At 40.1% G+C, this 14,143-nt stretch overlaps 2 protein-coding genes across 6 annotated transcripts in view; one reads left to right on the top strand and one right to left on the bottom strand.

Annotated features, from left to right (window-relative positions):
* Positions 1-14,143, bottom strand: part of HERC3 (HECT and RLD domain containing E3 ubiquitin protein ligase 3) — a 141,730-nt gene that overhangs the window by 29,398 nt on the left and 98,189 nt on the right. For all 5 annotated transcript variants that reach the window (XM_003898946.4, XM_021939104.1, XM_009207164.2 and 2 more), the window contains 2 exons: positions 12,866-12,932; positions 12,296-12,378 (listed from right to left, as the gene is read on the bottom strand). In XM_003898946.4, the coding sequence (XP_003898995.1) occupies positions 12,296-12,378; positions 12,866-12,932 (150 nt within the window). The remainder of the gene's footprint in view (positions 1-12,295; positions 12,379-12,865; positions 12,933-14,143) is intronic.
* NAP1L5 (nucleosome assembly protein 1 like 5) lies at positions 1,049-3,359 on the top strand. Its single transcript, XM_003898949.5, has one exon. The coding sequence runs from the start codon at positions 1,526-1,528 to the stop codon at positions 2,072-2,074; it is 549 nt and encodes a 182-aa protein (XP_003898998.1). The 5' UTR covers positions 1,049-1,525; the 3' UTR covers positions 2,075-3,359.

Raw genomic sequence — 14,143 nt, 5'->3', positions numbered from 1 at the left:
GGGGAAGAAGAGGGTGAGGTAGATGGGGAAGAAGAGGGGGAGGTAGATGGGGAAGAAGAGGGTGAGGAAGATGGGGAAGAAGAGGGTGAAGAGGGTGGGGAAGAAAAGAGTGAGGAGAATGAGGAAAAAGGGCGCGGGTGGGGGGAAGGTGAGGAAGAAGGCAGTGAGTGGGGAAGAAGAGGGTGAGGAGGGTGGGGAAGAAGAGGGTGAGGAGGGTGGGGAAGAAGAGGGTGAGGAGGGTGAGAAAAAGGACAGTGGTGGAGGGGAGGTGAGAAAGAAGGCAGTGAGTGGAGAAGAGGAAGATGAGGAGGGTGAGGAAAAGGACAGTGCGGGGGCGGGGGAGGTGAGAAAGAAGGCAGTGAGTGGGGAAGAAGAGGGTGAGGAGGGTGGGGAAGAAGAGGGTGAAGGGGTGGGGAAAAGGACAGTGCGTGGAGGGGAGGTGAGGAAGAAGGCAGTGAGTGGGGAAGAAGGGGGTAAGAAGATGGGCAGAAGGTGGGGCATAACACAGTGCGGGGGAGGGGCAGGAGGGAGGGAGAAGATGGTGGCAAGGAAAGGTGTGAAAACAGATAATGGGGAAGGCAGGAAAGCAGATGGTGTTGGGGGAAGCCCGGGAAGACGAAAGTGAGCAGGGTGGGATAGATGGCACACGCTTTAACCAAGATAAGAGGGGGCCTTGGCCCTGGGCCCCATGCTTTAGAGAGACTTGCTTTTTTTCAGCCCTCCTCAAGCTTTAGTACTTCCCACAGGCCAAAGATTCTGTAGAACCTTCTAGAACACACACCAGGACACTGGGAACTCTGAGATTTCCTACCCAAATGACTCCAAAACTGCTTCCAGGGGTGTCCTGCTGAGAGACAACCTTGCCACCAGGGTATGTGTCGCCAGGTATGTGGGATGGCCAAGGGGGTGTTGGGTGGACACACAGGTACAGAGCTTGGATATGCAAGCTGCCCTATCCACACATATGCTCCCCAGGTCCCCAAAAGGGTAGAATGGAGCCAGCTTGCCCGTTCCTCCACTGCCTGGAGAGGAATGTGGAGGAATCTAAGAGGTGATCAAATGCCAGCTATGGAGAGAGATGCAGAGGTAAGCGAAGACATATGTACTAGCATTTGTAGAAGGGCCTGGATGGGGGTGAGGAGCACACGGAAAACGGGCTGAGGCCATCTACGCAGTTCCTGAAGAAGCACCTCGGGCAGCCACTGACACTCCCAGCCCAGCTCTACAGGGCGTGGGTACATGGGTGGGCTGGGAACAGGGTGTCTGTCCAACAGGCTGGTGTTGACGGCCCAGGAGACGTCAGGGTAGCAACAGGAGGAATCTGGTGCAGTATGAGCGCACGGCCGTCAGCTGATAGTGGGGAGCCAGTCAAGTGCCGCAAAAGCAGGGGGCGGGGCCGCGGCCGACGTCATTCCCGCGGCCGCGCGTCACCGCCACTTGCCGCATCCGCAAGATCTCTCTGGACCAGCTCGGGTGCAGGGCCTCTGCGGGATCCCTCCTAGACCTCTGCGGCTTCTCCTCTAACATGGCCGACTCGGAAAACCAGGGGCCTGCGGAGCCTAGCCAGGCGGCGGCAGCGGCGGAGGCAGCGGCGGAGGAGGTAATGGCGGAAGGCGGTGCGCAGGGTGGAGACTGTGACAGCGCGGCTGGTGACCCTGACAGCGCGGCTGGTCAGATGGCTGAGGAGCCCCAGACCCCTGCAGAGAATGCCCCAAAGCCGAAAAATGACTTTATCGAGAGCCTGCCTAATTCGGTGAAATGCCGAGTCCTGGCCCTCAAAAAGCTGCAGAAGCGATGCGATAAGATAGAAGCCAAATTTGATAAGGAATTTCAGGCTCTGGAAAAAAAGTATAATGACATCTATAAGCCCCTACTCGCCAAGATCCAAGAGCTCACCGGCGAGATGGAGGGGTGTGCATGGACCTTGGAGGGGGAGGAGGAGGAGGAAGAGGAGTACGAGGATGACGAGGAGGAGGGGGAAGAGGAGGAGGAGGAGGAGGCTGCAGCAGAGGCTGCCGCGGGGGCCAAACATGACGATGCCCACGCCGAGATGCCTGATGACGCCAAGAAGTAAGGGGGGAAGAGATGGATGAAGAGAAAGCCCACGAAGAAAACAGCTTGGTTTTGTTTTTCCCAGAATATTGGTGGACTTAAAAAGGCTCAGGTTTTTGACCAAAATACAATGTGAATTTATTCTGACATTCCTAAAATAGATTAAATTGAAGCAATTAGATCCTGGCCAGCTCGATTCAAATTTTTCATTTTGAACATAATAAATATATCAAAAGGTGTTAAAGAAAACCGAATTAAACCCAAAATTATGTTTTCATGGTCTCTTCTATGAGGATTGAGGTTTACAAAGGATGTTAGTAGATGCGAAGTAAAGAACGTCACTTTGAAACCCATTCATAACACAGCATACGCTACACATGGAACACCCAGGCCATGACTGAACACGTTTTCAGTGCTTAATTCTTAAATTTCTTTACTCATGACATTTCGCTGTGCAGAGAAGGCAGACCCCAAGAAAAACGTCATCTTTGAGACTTTGCTTTTGTAACGCAGACATCAGCTTTACACTTCACAGGAGATTGATGGCACTGAGGAAGACTGCAATGGAGATCATGACACTACTGTTAATAAGGCCAGGAAAACTGCCATTTCAAGTTCTGAAAAATGTTTGAGTATTTGAATTTAGAGAATAACATGGTTCCAAGAAGGAGGGTGTAAAACCTGTAAAATACTGTCAACATATGTATTCATTAGTTACAATCTCATGTTTCTTTTCTTAGTAGTGTCTATTTACAAAGACGTAAAAAATACCCCAAATATGTTTAAGTATTAAATCACTTTACCTAGTGTTTTAGAAATATTAATTTACTTGAAGAGATGTAGAATGTAGCAAATTCTGTAAAGCATGTGTATCCAGTGTTATGTACTTTGATCCTTGTGACGTCTTTCTGTCATGTAGCTTTTAGGGTGTAGCTGTGAAAATCATCAGAACTCTTCACTGAAGCTAATGTTTGGAAAAAATATATACTTGAAGAACCAATCCAAGTGTGTGCCCCTACCCCCAGCTCAGAAGTAGAAAGGATTTAAGTTTGCTTGTATTAGCTGTGCCTTCATTATTTTGCTATGTAAATGTGACATATTATAAAATGGTGCATAATCAAATTTTACTGCTTGAGGACGAGGACAGACGCATACAGTAAGGATTTTTAGGAAGAATATATTTAATGTAAAGACTCTTAGCTTCTGTGTGGGTTTTGAATTATGTGTGAGCCAGTGATCTATAAAGAAACATAAGCTTAAAGATGTTTACCACTGTGGTGTTAATAAAACAGTATTTTCAAAAAAAATATATAAAAGACTCGGTACTCTGACTGCCTGTATTCAAATCCCAGCTCTGCCTCCTATTAGTAATGTACCTTAGGCAACTCAGCTAATACTCTCAGTGCTCAATTTCTCCTCATCTACAAAAGGGAATAGGAATAGTCCCTTCCTCATGGGTTACTATGAAGAGCAAATGGATTAATACATATAACGCCTATAGAATAGCATCCAAACCATGGTAAGCGCTGAATAATTCTTAGCTATTATTATTACATGAAAGATAAAGACAGTGATTGGAAATTCAATCCTCCTTCTCTCCTGTTACAAAATGGGAGAAATGGACATCACTACATCAATGCCTTCCCATGTTTATGGTTCCTTATTATGAGAGAAGAATGTGGCCTTTAATTCAGAAACACAGGAAATTAAACTATCTTGTTTTGATTTCCTCAACATAATATCAAGTTTTTATTATCTCCCAGAAAGGATAGAAGACTTCAATATAACATTAAAAATATACAAAAAAGGCTATTTCAACTTTGTTTGCTTCATTCTGAATGAAGCAGAAAGTTTTTTTAAAAAACTGGACTCCAAAAAAATTAAAAAATCAGATGCCATTTGCTTCATTTTCCCTGCAGGGTTAAAATTACAAAGAAGCAAAATTAAACTGCTTTATCCTAGGGAATGGAAGGCAGCACTGACCTGTTGCTAATAACAACAGATTGTTGAGTACAAACAACCTTAAGGTAATGTTAATCTTCCTTGTGATCAGGCCAACCAAAAGAGAAAATCAGAATAGTATATTACATACGAAGTTCTGATTATCTTAATCATATGATTATCTTAATAGAGAAAAAATCTAATAAAATTTAATATTCATTTCTTATATCCAGGAATGAGATTATCATTTTACTATTTTTCTGGGTACAGTAAAAAGCAAAAATGATTGAAACACAGATAAGAGGTATAAGTATTGGGAAATGTTTTTTACGTATAGAAAACCCAAGAGAATCAACTGAAAAACAATTCAATTTAATAAGTTTGATGAATTGACCAGTTATCAGATAAATACACAAAAACCCATAACCATTTATAGGCACTAATAATGATCAAAATACATGGGAAAGGCTAAAACCTCTAATAAGAAATGTGTATAACCTATGTAAAAATAAAAAACAAATAAATGTAACATAAGCCTTTGGATGTAAGATTGAATATCACAAAAGTATCAGTTCTTCCCAAATTAACTTTTATCACAATTCTAATCAAAACTCAAACTGGATCTGGAACCTAATATAATTACCATAATGCTCACCTTAAGAACAGCTAAGAAAACCTTTAGCAATTTGGAAACAGTTTAGATTTTTACCTCTGACTACAGACTAATTGAAGAAAATATACTAAATATTTATCAATTACATCAATTACTGGACAGGGAATGGCTCGGATAAGAGTGATATAAGACCAAAAGAAGTAACAGACATGACAACACAAAAATTAAGAAATCACAGAGTTAAAGACACACACTACATTTTCAAAAGCAAAAACAGAATAAAACCTACAATAGATATAGATGGCAAAGGGTTAGTAGTCTTAAACATAATGAAGAGTTCCTATGAATCATATGAAAATTATTAAGTCCTACTAGAGAAATACATAAAGGACATCAGCAGAGTCTCTAAAAAGAGGAAAGACTGCAAACCCTGACTGAGGCAGAAAGAACTCACCTAGTACTGCGTGTTCCTGAACCTGCAGCACTAGGTGAGCTGGGGCTCTGGCAGAGTCTAGAGACAAGTGTTCCTAGCTCTGTGCTCTGGCCAGCAATCCTTTTGTTTATGATAACACTTTAGCTATGGGGTTTTCTAGCTACCGGCTGTACCACTGTTGGCCACTTCTCTAAGGATACAGGGATGTTTGTGATGTCAAGCGATTTCTGCCATTTCCTAACTAGGCTAATCTTTACACTCTTTCCTAGACTGCTTATTTGATAGCTTCTCTGGCAACCCTAAAACCTGCATCTAGCAGGATACCCTTGCTTCAAGGTAGGTCAAACACTATCATTCATAAACCATTTTCAACCTATTATAGGCCAAAATTAGTCAACAAAGCAAAAATTAACTGGCAGAAAGAAAGAAAGGCAGCATGCAATACACAACCAACTCTCTGAGTATTACACAGAAAACTGGCATGCCGATGCTTACTGTGAAAAATTGCATGGCAGCTCTCTCTACCTGAGAATGTACACTCAATGCATACACATAGACACATTTACACATATACACACACATACACACTTTTTTTTTTTATTAAGGTGAAATTCACATAACAAAATTAACCATTTTAAAGGGAACAATTCAGTGGCATTTGTACATTCACAATGCTGTGCAACCACCACCTTCTAGTTAATTCATTTTTTAAACAAAATATTTTAGAGGTAAACAGCAGTAAAATAGATCAGTACTGTGTAGAGTATGTAAAGTAGCCTATGTGTGAAAGAAATGCAACATTTTGTAAGTGAGATTAAATTTCTTTTTAGTTTTTTCTTTTTTTTTTTAAAGAATACACACCATTTTTCTAAGAACTGGGTGAAATGGTGATAATGACATATAAGGGAGTATAATTCATTAGCAAAATAAATTTATCAAAAATACCTATCAACAAATTCAAATGTTATACATTTTAATTCCATTTCACCCCTGAGACCTTATCATTAAAAAGCAATTTTAAAGGCACAAAATCCTTTATACACAAAAGATACTTGACATAGTCTTATTAAAAATGGTGGTGGGGGGAAGAGAAAAAAGAGGAATAAAAAATAACATACAAACAAGTCAAATATTAAACAGTGAAGAAACAGAAAAATACACATTCACATAGCAGACCATGCAGTCATTATTAAGGGTGTTCATAAGGACTTTGTAACAGCATTTTAAATATAAGCATTGTCTTCACCTAAGTTTAAAAATTCAGACACTCCATTTCATATGTATATAGTTATGTTTTTAGATATTCCAATTTTTCTTTTTAAAAACATTACCTAGTTGGCCTGAAATGAAAAACAGCAAAGTCTTCAAAGTCATTTTTCTTCCTAGGGGGAAAGGGGGATGGGAACTCTCAAGCCCCAGCCTTAGCCCCTGAGAGGTCAGATGCTGATGCTCATGGAGCGCGGTCTGACTCAAACCACCTGGCTTTGAATCCTGGCTCTGGTTTAGAATCCTGGACTTCTAGCTCTGCAACCTTGAACAAGAGACTTATGCCTATCTGTGCCTCAGTTTCCTCATCAGTAAATGGGAAGGCTTACATGTCAAATATTTCAAATAATGTCTGATGCATGGTAAGCACTCAAGAAGTGTTACTGGCATTTTAATTCTGCTGTTCCTGTAATAGTCCAATGCAAATACAATGCAGATCTTAAAGACTGCATCCCTCAGAAACTATCCTGAAAGATCAACTGAAGTCTGCCAGCAGTCCTGAAGATCTTAAGGAGCAAGAAGTGTTTGTCATGCATGAGTTTTATTCTCAGCTTCTCACTATAGAATCTAGATGCCCTCTGAAGCACTTACCTTAAGTTTGGCATTTCTCATTATGTGATCCTTTTACTCTACTCTCCGCCCCCCCACTGCCCCCCCAGCCCCATGTGTGTGTCATCTGTCTTTTTTAATATGGGGAAAATGGGAAGACAGCAATTGCATTTAATCTGATTGCATCAAATTGAGTAAATGTTAGGGAATCTAGAACAATGTGTGGGTTTTTCACTAATGGTAATAACACCATGTTATAGACCATAAGAAATGCTTAACCACGAGTAGTCATGTGATACAGTATTATCCAGATGTGACTACCAGCTGGTGGCAAGATTTGTCTATGATGCAGCCACCAGTAATTAGCCACAGATGTTCTTTTACCTGGATGCCTACAACTCATTTGACTGTATAGGTTCTGTCCAAGGATAGAAAGCATTTTAAAACCAAATGAAATGGAATAAATTATGAATATGGAATTGGTATTCCTCTGGCATTTTCCCCTGGGGCAGCAATGCTAGCAAATATCTTACTGTTAACAAAAACAGCCTCAATGCCAGCAGTATCTGTGTATACAACTCCCTAAAAGTACAGTAGGTATTCTTCTTACAGTTCTTTCATTTTCTTAGTCATAAAACGTAGGACTGCCAATGACTAGATTATGGCATATAACCAAGGAAATAATGACTATAATGATCAACTTTTTATAACTTCATACAGCCTTTCTTACCAGGACCTCAATGTACTTTGTTGGTAAGACTTCTATTTTGTGCAGCATAAAATGAAAAGAAAAAAAATTCATTCATGTCTTTTTCTGGTGGTCCCTAACCAAAACAGCTATAGTAAAGAGTACAGCAGTAACCATGAATGGGACTGGTGTCCTTATAAGAGTCACAAGAGAGCTTGCTTTCCATCCCTGCTCTCCACCATGCTAGGATACAACAAGAAGTCAGCAGTCTGCAACATGGAAGAAGGCCCTCGCCAGAACCTAACCATGCTGGCAGCCTAATCTTTGACTTCCAGTCTCCAGAACGTGACAAATACATTTGTGCTGTTTATAAGTCATCCAGTTTATGCTACTTTTTTACAGCAGCCCAAACGAAGACAAACAGGTAACTGTGACAGCAACAGGGTTTCCTGCCTGTCACTGAGTGACACAGACATGTACAGCAGTGCCTAAAGCAGCATGGATGAGTTCACAGTGTACTCAATGAGTACTCTGAAAAACCAAAATCTAAATTTCTACCTAGTACAGAAGCTGTTCCATACATCATGAACATAGTATAATGCAATCAAAATTTCTCTGTCTGAACTGACAACTCAGATTTTTCCATCCCTTTACAGAGCACCTTTCATATTTATGTCCTCTTCTCTACTTTCTAGTATCCAAATCTTAGTAGGCTTCCAAACTTAGCTCTATCCCGTATCTGTCCTCCCAGATGCATCTGTCCAAGCTGATTTCTCTGAACGCCTTCAGATTCAACCACCCAATTTAGTCTTCATATTCCATTTATGGTTGCATCTGAGAACAGCTTATCACCCTAAACAAACTGTGTTATATTTTACTATTCCTGCACAGTTTCTCCCACAACTGTTGAGTCAATTCAACTGTTGATTCAAAGAAATGTCTTTTGAATAAGGAGAAAGACAGGGAGAGAGAAGCAAAGAAACAGAAAGAGAGAAAAATTCAGACTTAGAAACAGAGCAAAAAAGACAGAGACAAAAATATGCTAAGAGAAATAACTTGACAAAGATATGAAAAGGAGTAAAAAGTTCTGGCAACTGCCTCAACTGCAGACTACATCGCCAATTGCCTATTCCTGCACTAGGTCATTCATTTCCCCAGCCACTGTATCATACTCACAGAGCACTATGATGACCCACCAAAGGATGAGGACATTGTGAATGTTCCCCTTCCTCAGGATGCTTGCCTATCCCACTGTTAGCTTCTAACGAATGATGCACACATTATCTTGTCTGAAACCTAATGCAAAAGCTAAGACATTGTTTGAAAGACTAAAGGCTATATATGTATCTACATATGTACTTGCACACATGTGCAATGTTTAAAGCAATCCCCAAAACAAGAAGGGAAGAGAAATCAACTGGGCTAACAAATCTGCTTTATGATCTGCCATAAATTTTCCCAATTCTAAAAACATTATCTGACTATATGGAATAAAAAGCCTGTTCTTACTAAGGAAATAAACAACCTGAAAATAAATTATTTACTGTTAACAAAAGTACCAATGTTATATAGATAAAGGAAACTGCTTTTAGCCCCAAGAGATTCTTATCAAGGGTTTTGATTGCAACATTCTTACTTGAATCAAAACTAGCCTCTATATTAGGTTTCTAGAGCCAAGATAATTTCATCAACTGAAGCCATTTTTGTTGGGTGTCTAGGTGGCTTCTGCATCATTTCACTCAACTCTGATACTAAAGCTCACTTTCCCCAAAGCTGAGGCTTCTTGGATAGTCTGCAAGGTTTACATGGCAAAAAAAAAAAAAGGTTACTGAATGCTCTATGAGATCATACTAGCTTCGAGTTGTTTTTTAAAAACATCAAGGATGGGCTGCGTGCAGTGGCTCATGCCTGTAATCCCAGCACTTTGGGAGCCTGAGGCAGGCAGATCAGCCCAGGTCAGGAGTCCGAAACCAGGCTGGCCAACATGGCGAAACCCTGTCTCTACTAAAAACACAAAAATTAGCAGGGCATGGTGGTACACGCCTGTAATCCTAGCTACGGGGGAGGCTGAGGCAGAAGAATCACTTGAACCCAGGAGGTGAAGGTTGCAGCGAGCCAAGATTGCACCACTGTACTCCAGCCTTGGAGACAGAGTGAGACTCCGTCTCAAAAAACAAAAAAGTCAAGGATAGAAGTCTGTCAATGATGAGGTCTTGGTTTGTTGTCTGGGCTGGAGTGCAGAGGCATGATCATGGCTCACTACAGCCTCCACTTCCCAAGCTCAAGTGATCCTCCCACCTTAGCCTCCTGAGTAGCTGGAAGTACAGATATGCACTACCACACATCTGGCTAATTTTCTTTTTTTTTTTTTTTGTATTTTTTTTAGAGACTTGGTTTTGCTATCTTGCCCATGCTGGTCTTGAACTTCTGAGCTCAAGCAATTCACCCACCTTGGCTTCCCAAAGTTCTGGGATTACAGGCATGAGCCACTGCACCCAGCCCATCCCTATTTTCAAAAGGAAAGATTGTGGAAGAAAACCAAGATAGATCACTTGGATAGACTGAATTTAATAGGATCTCCAATTGCATCTTCCCAAGTATTTAGAGGAAGAAGCCAGTAAAAGTCCAGAGTGAGTTTTACTTAACTTTCCTGCATGCGTACAAACAGCATCTAGTTTCTCCACATCTGTATCTTTTTTCATAGCTTAAATGAAACCTTGCTTTCCTCTCTAAAGGCTTCCAAAGAAAGACTGTCATTCTCTCACCTTTCCCACCCCCTACCTGCCCTTTCCTTAAGCCAAAAAGTTTCAATGCTAGCCTATGGGCGAATTATGCTCACATCCTCAAGAGTCTGCATTTTATTCTAACTTATATAGCTCCTCCAAGAAATTACATTTTCCTTGTCCTTGTTTTTCATTTCACCACTTCTTTCTTGTTGATTCTTGCTGTAAGCAACCTCAAATTCAATGGTGATTGAGGCTCACATAACTAATTAAAAAATATCCATATAAGACTTCTTTATTGAGATACATAAATTTTATGCTCTAAACACAATCACCTGGGTATCACACAGACATATCAATATCAATATATTCAAAATGGAACTTGTTCCCTTGAACCTGCTTTATAGACTCTGTTTTCTATTAGTTAGTGTTTGAATTAGAAACTTCAGCATTATTATCAATATATGCCTCTCTCATACCATCCATATATAATCAGACACTAGCTCCTATTTGGTTATATAACCAACTCTGTTTCCCACTGCCTTTGTTCTGGCTGTTACCATCCTTTACCTGAGCTACCTCAAAAGCCTCCTAATGGGTATCCCTGCACATGGTCTATTTCCACATGACCCCCAAAGTAATCTTTCTAAAATAGAAACCAACCATGTTCTACTCCAAGCGCCATTCAAGGCCTTGATAACCTCCACTCTGATGCTACTACATCAGAGTACATCTCCCTTCATCCGTACACCAGTCCCCACTCCACAAGTATCCAACATTCTCTATCATGTGTCAAACTGGAAAGTCGCGACTCACTTGGTGCCTAAAATGTTTCCTCCAACTTGCATTCTTTAATGTCTGATAAAAGCGTTGTAACCTCTTACTCTAGTACCGTGGCACCTGGGCTAAAACTTCTATCACATACACTGGATGCTATCGCAATTATTTCCATACATTGACCCTTCTCAACTAATCCCAAGCTTCTAAGGATGGAAGTTATTCACCCTCTATACCCAGCAATATGGCTGACACACAGTAGTCACTCAGTGTTTGTAAAGTAAATTGATTTCATGCAGATTAGCATAATTTAATATAAAAGTAAGCAAAAATGAGCATCTTCTCTCCTCTAAAGAGTTAACTCAGAGATTATGAATCATCCTGAAAAATCAAATGTACTTGAATTTGTTGTTATGATCCAGAGAGAATAACTTAATTTAAAACCTCTACGACAAATCATTCAGCGGTAAAATAGCAGTGATAGTAAGCATCTTTATAAAATTCATTTATTCAACACATATTTTTTGAGTACTTTTGTGCCAGGCACTCTGTTAGATACTAGAAACTCTGTGCTAGACTCTGGCAGTTCATTCATTCCAAAGTATTTTCCTGTAAATTATCTCATTTCATTCTCACAAACATCCCATGAAGTAGAGAGGACAGTGATTATAATCTCCATTGGGCAGATGAGAAAACTGAATCCAAACAGTTTATGTAACTTGCTCAGAGTCAAAGCCAAAAACATGCAGATCTAGAACTAAAACAGTTATCTCCTGAATCTAGTCCTGGTGCTTGCTCTGCTATTAAAAATTATTTAGGCCGGGCACGGTGGCTCACACCTGTAATCCCAGAACTTTGGGAGGCCGAGGTGGGTGGATCACGAGGTCAGGAGTTCAAGACCAGCCTGGCCAAGATGGTGAAACCCCATCTCTACTAAAAATATAAAAAATTAGACGGGCGTGGTGGTGCATGCCTCTAATCCCAGCCACTCCAGACGCTGAGGCAGAGAATTGCTTAAACCTGGAGGGGCAGAGGCTGCAGTGAGCCGAGATCATGCCACTGCACTCCAGCCTGGGTCCGCCCAAAAAAAAAAAGAAAAATTATTTAAAATCTGTAAATTCTTGCCCTATCACCCTTACCTCCCCTCTGAAGAAGGTATTAACGTTAAAAAGTAATTTTTATTTTGGTCTTAAATGTCAAACTGCAGAAATATGAAGTAGCAGCATCTGCAACAGTCCAAGGCCAGGACTAACCTGTTATCCTTGCACACAGTCACATTATCTCCCCCAGGTATCAGCTTCTTCTGTTCAATCACTCCATAGCTTTCTCGGCAGATCTATATTTAAGGGGGAAAAAAGAAATATTTCAATTTTGTTGACCATTCATCTTTGTAGAACTCAAATGACTGAGAGAGGCTTTAGAAACAAATGTAGTTCCATGACTATTACAGAAAATTAGTGGGAGAATAATGAGAACTTGAGTCAGAAAACATTAGCACGTTAAAAAACATCTTTTGTTTTAGGACATGGAGTTGCCAATAAATGCACTCAAGGAGAAAATGACACGAACTCAAGAATATGTGTCAAGAGTAGGAAGGATTATTTCTTCAATAATTTTCCTAAGTGCATAGATTAATTATTCATTCATTTATTCAACATACTCACTGAACTCCTATAACACTCAAGACACTATGACTAAAATAATTTGATTCAAAGAAGTCCCTGACGTTTTTCTGTGATTTGAAGAAGAACTAATGTTAATTATCACTCTACAGATGGTAAGAGAGACAGCCACAATCCTAAGTAAACTGTGGAAATTCTTACCGTGAAGTTGAGGCAGAAAGTCTCCTCCACATCCTCCCCAGGGTAATCTAAAAGCTCTTGGAGACTCCTAATCATAGAATGACAGAAAAGGAAAAGTGGAAAGTCAGATACTGCTGCAACAGTGTTTCTACTTCAGTTACACATCCAGATCATTTCCAAGGAAAAACTATGAAAGGAGATTCTGGAATAAACATAAATCCAGATGGACAGAAAATCATGTACCTACACCTTGAAGATAATTATGGCACTAGATCTATAAAACATTCATTAATTATTCTCTCTTCTTACTGACAAATCTTATTAGACTTGAAAAGAAATTCAGATGGATTTTTAACCTAACATACTTGTGTCCTCTTAACTCTGAAGTAGTTTGCAAGTGTGTGTGTAGATATATAAATGAGGAGATGGTATTGCAGGGGCCTCCAGCCAGCTTCACTGGCTTATGCATTAGTAAAATAATCCTTCCATCATAAAAAAAAAAAAAAAAAAAAAAAAAAAAAAAAGGCACAAAGTCACCACATCCACTTAGGAATTTTAATGGCTTACTTATTAATGCAGAAGTCTCTATTTGGTAAAGACCAGGGGTGCCCAATCTTTTGGCTTCCCTGAGCCATGTTGGAAGAAGAAGAATTGCCTTCTTCTTAAAATACACTCACACTAATTTTTTTTTAAGAGATGGAGAAAGGAAAAGAAGCTGTATTTGAGAGGTTATGCATTGCACAGGCATATAAAGCTGATACTTTGCATGCCAAATGTGTCCATAAAAATATACTGTCTCTGTGTAATTCAGCATAAAACACTGCTAACTGTCCTTAACAACAACATAATTTTAAAAGATTGATTTCAGACACTCCAAAAATTCACCAGCCAAGAAAACTATCATAGTTGTTCACCTTCTCCCTAATGTTAATCAGCGAAATGAGTTTCTTTTTAAATATTTTTTTCTTTCTTGAGACTGAAGAGACAAAAATAAGTCTGGTTTTGTTATTAGTACACAGATAAAATATATATTAAAGAAAACACATCTTTACTTTTTTCTTCACCCAGTTAGAAAGGCTTTTATTATTATTATTATTATTATTTTAAAGTTCTGGGATACATGTGCAGAATGTGCAGGTTTGTTACATAGGTATATATGTGCTATGGTGGTTTGCTGTACCTATCAACCTGTCATCTAGGTTTTAAGCCCCACATGTATTAGGTATTTGTACTAATGCTTTCCTTCCCCTTCCCCCCCACCCCCTGACAGGCCCCGGTGTGTGATGTTCCCCTCCATGT

The sequence above is a fragment of the Papio anubis genome, chromosome 3 (assembly GCF_008728515.1).
Source record: "Papio anubis isolate 15944 chromosome 3, Panubis1.0, whole genome shotgun sequence".
NCBI classification, from domain to species: Eukaryota; Metazoa; Chordata; class Mammalia; order Primates; family Cercopithecidae; genus Papio; species Papio anubis.
Note: the sequence above shows the minus strand (reverse complement) of the source record. Positions and strands in the feature narration are given on the sequence as shown.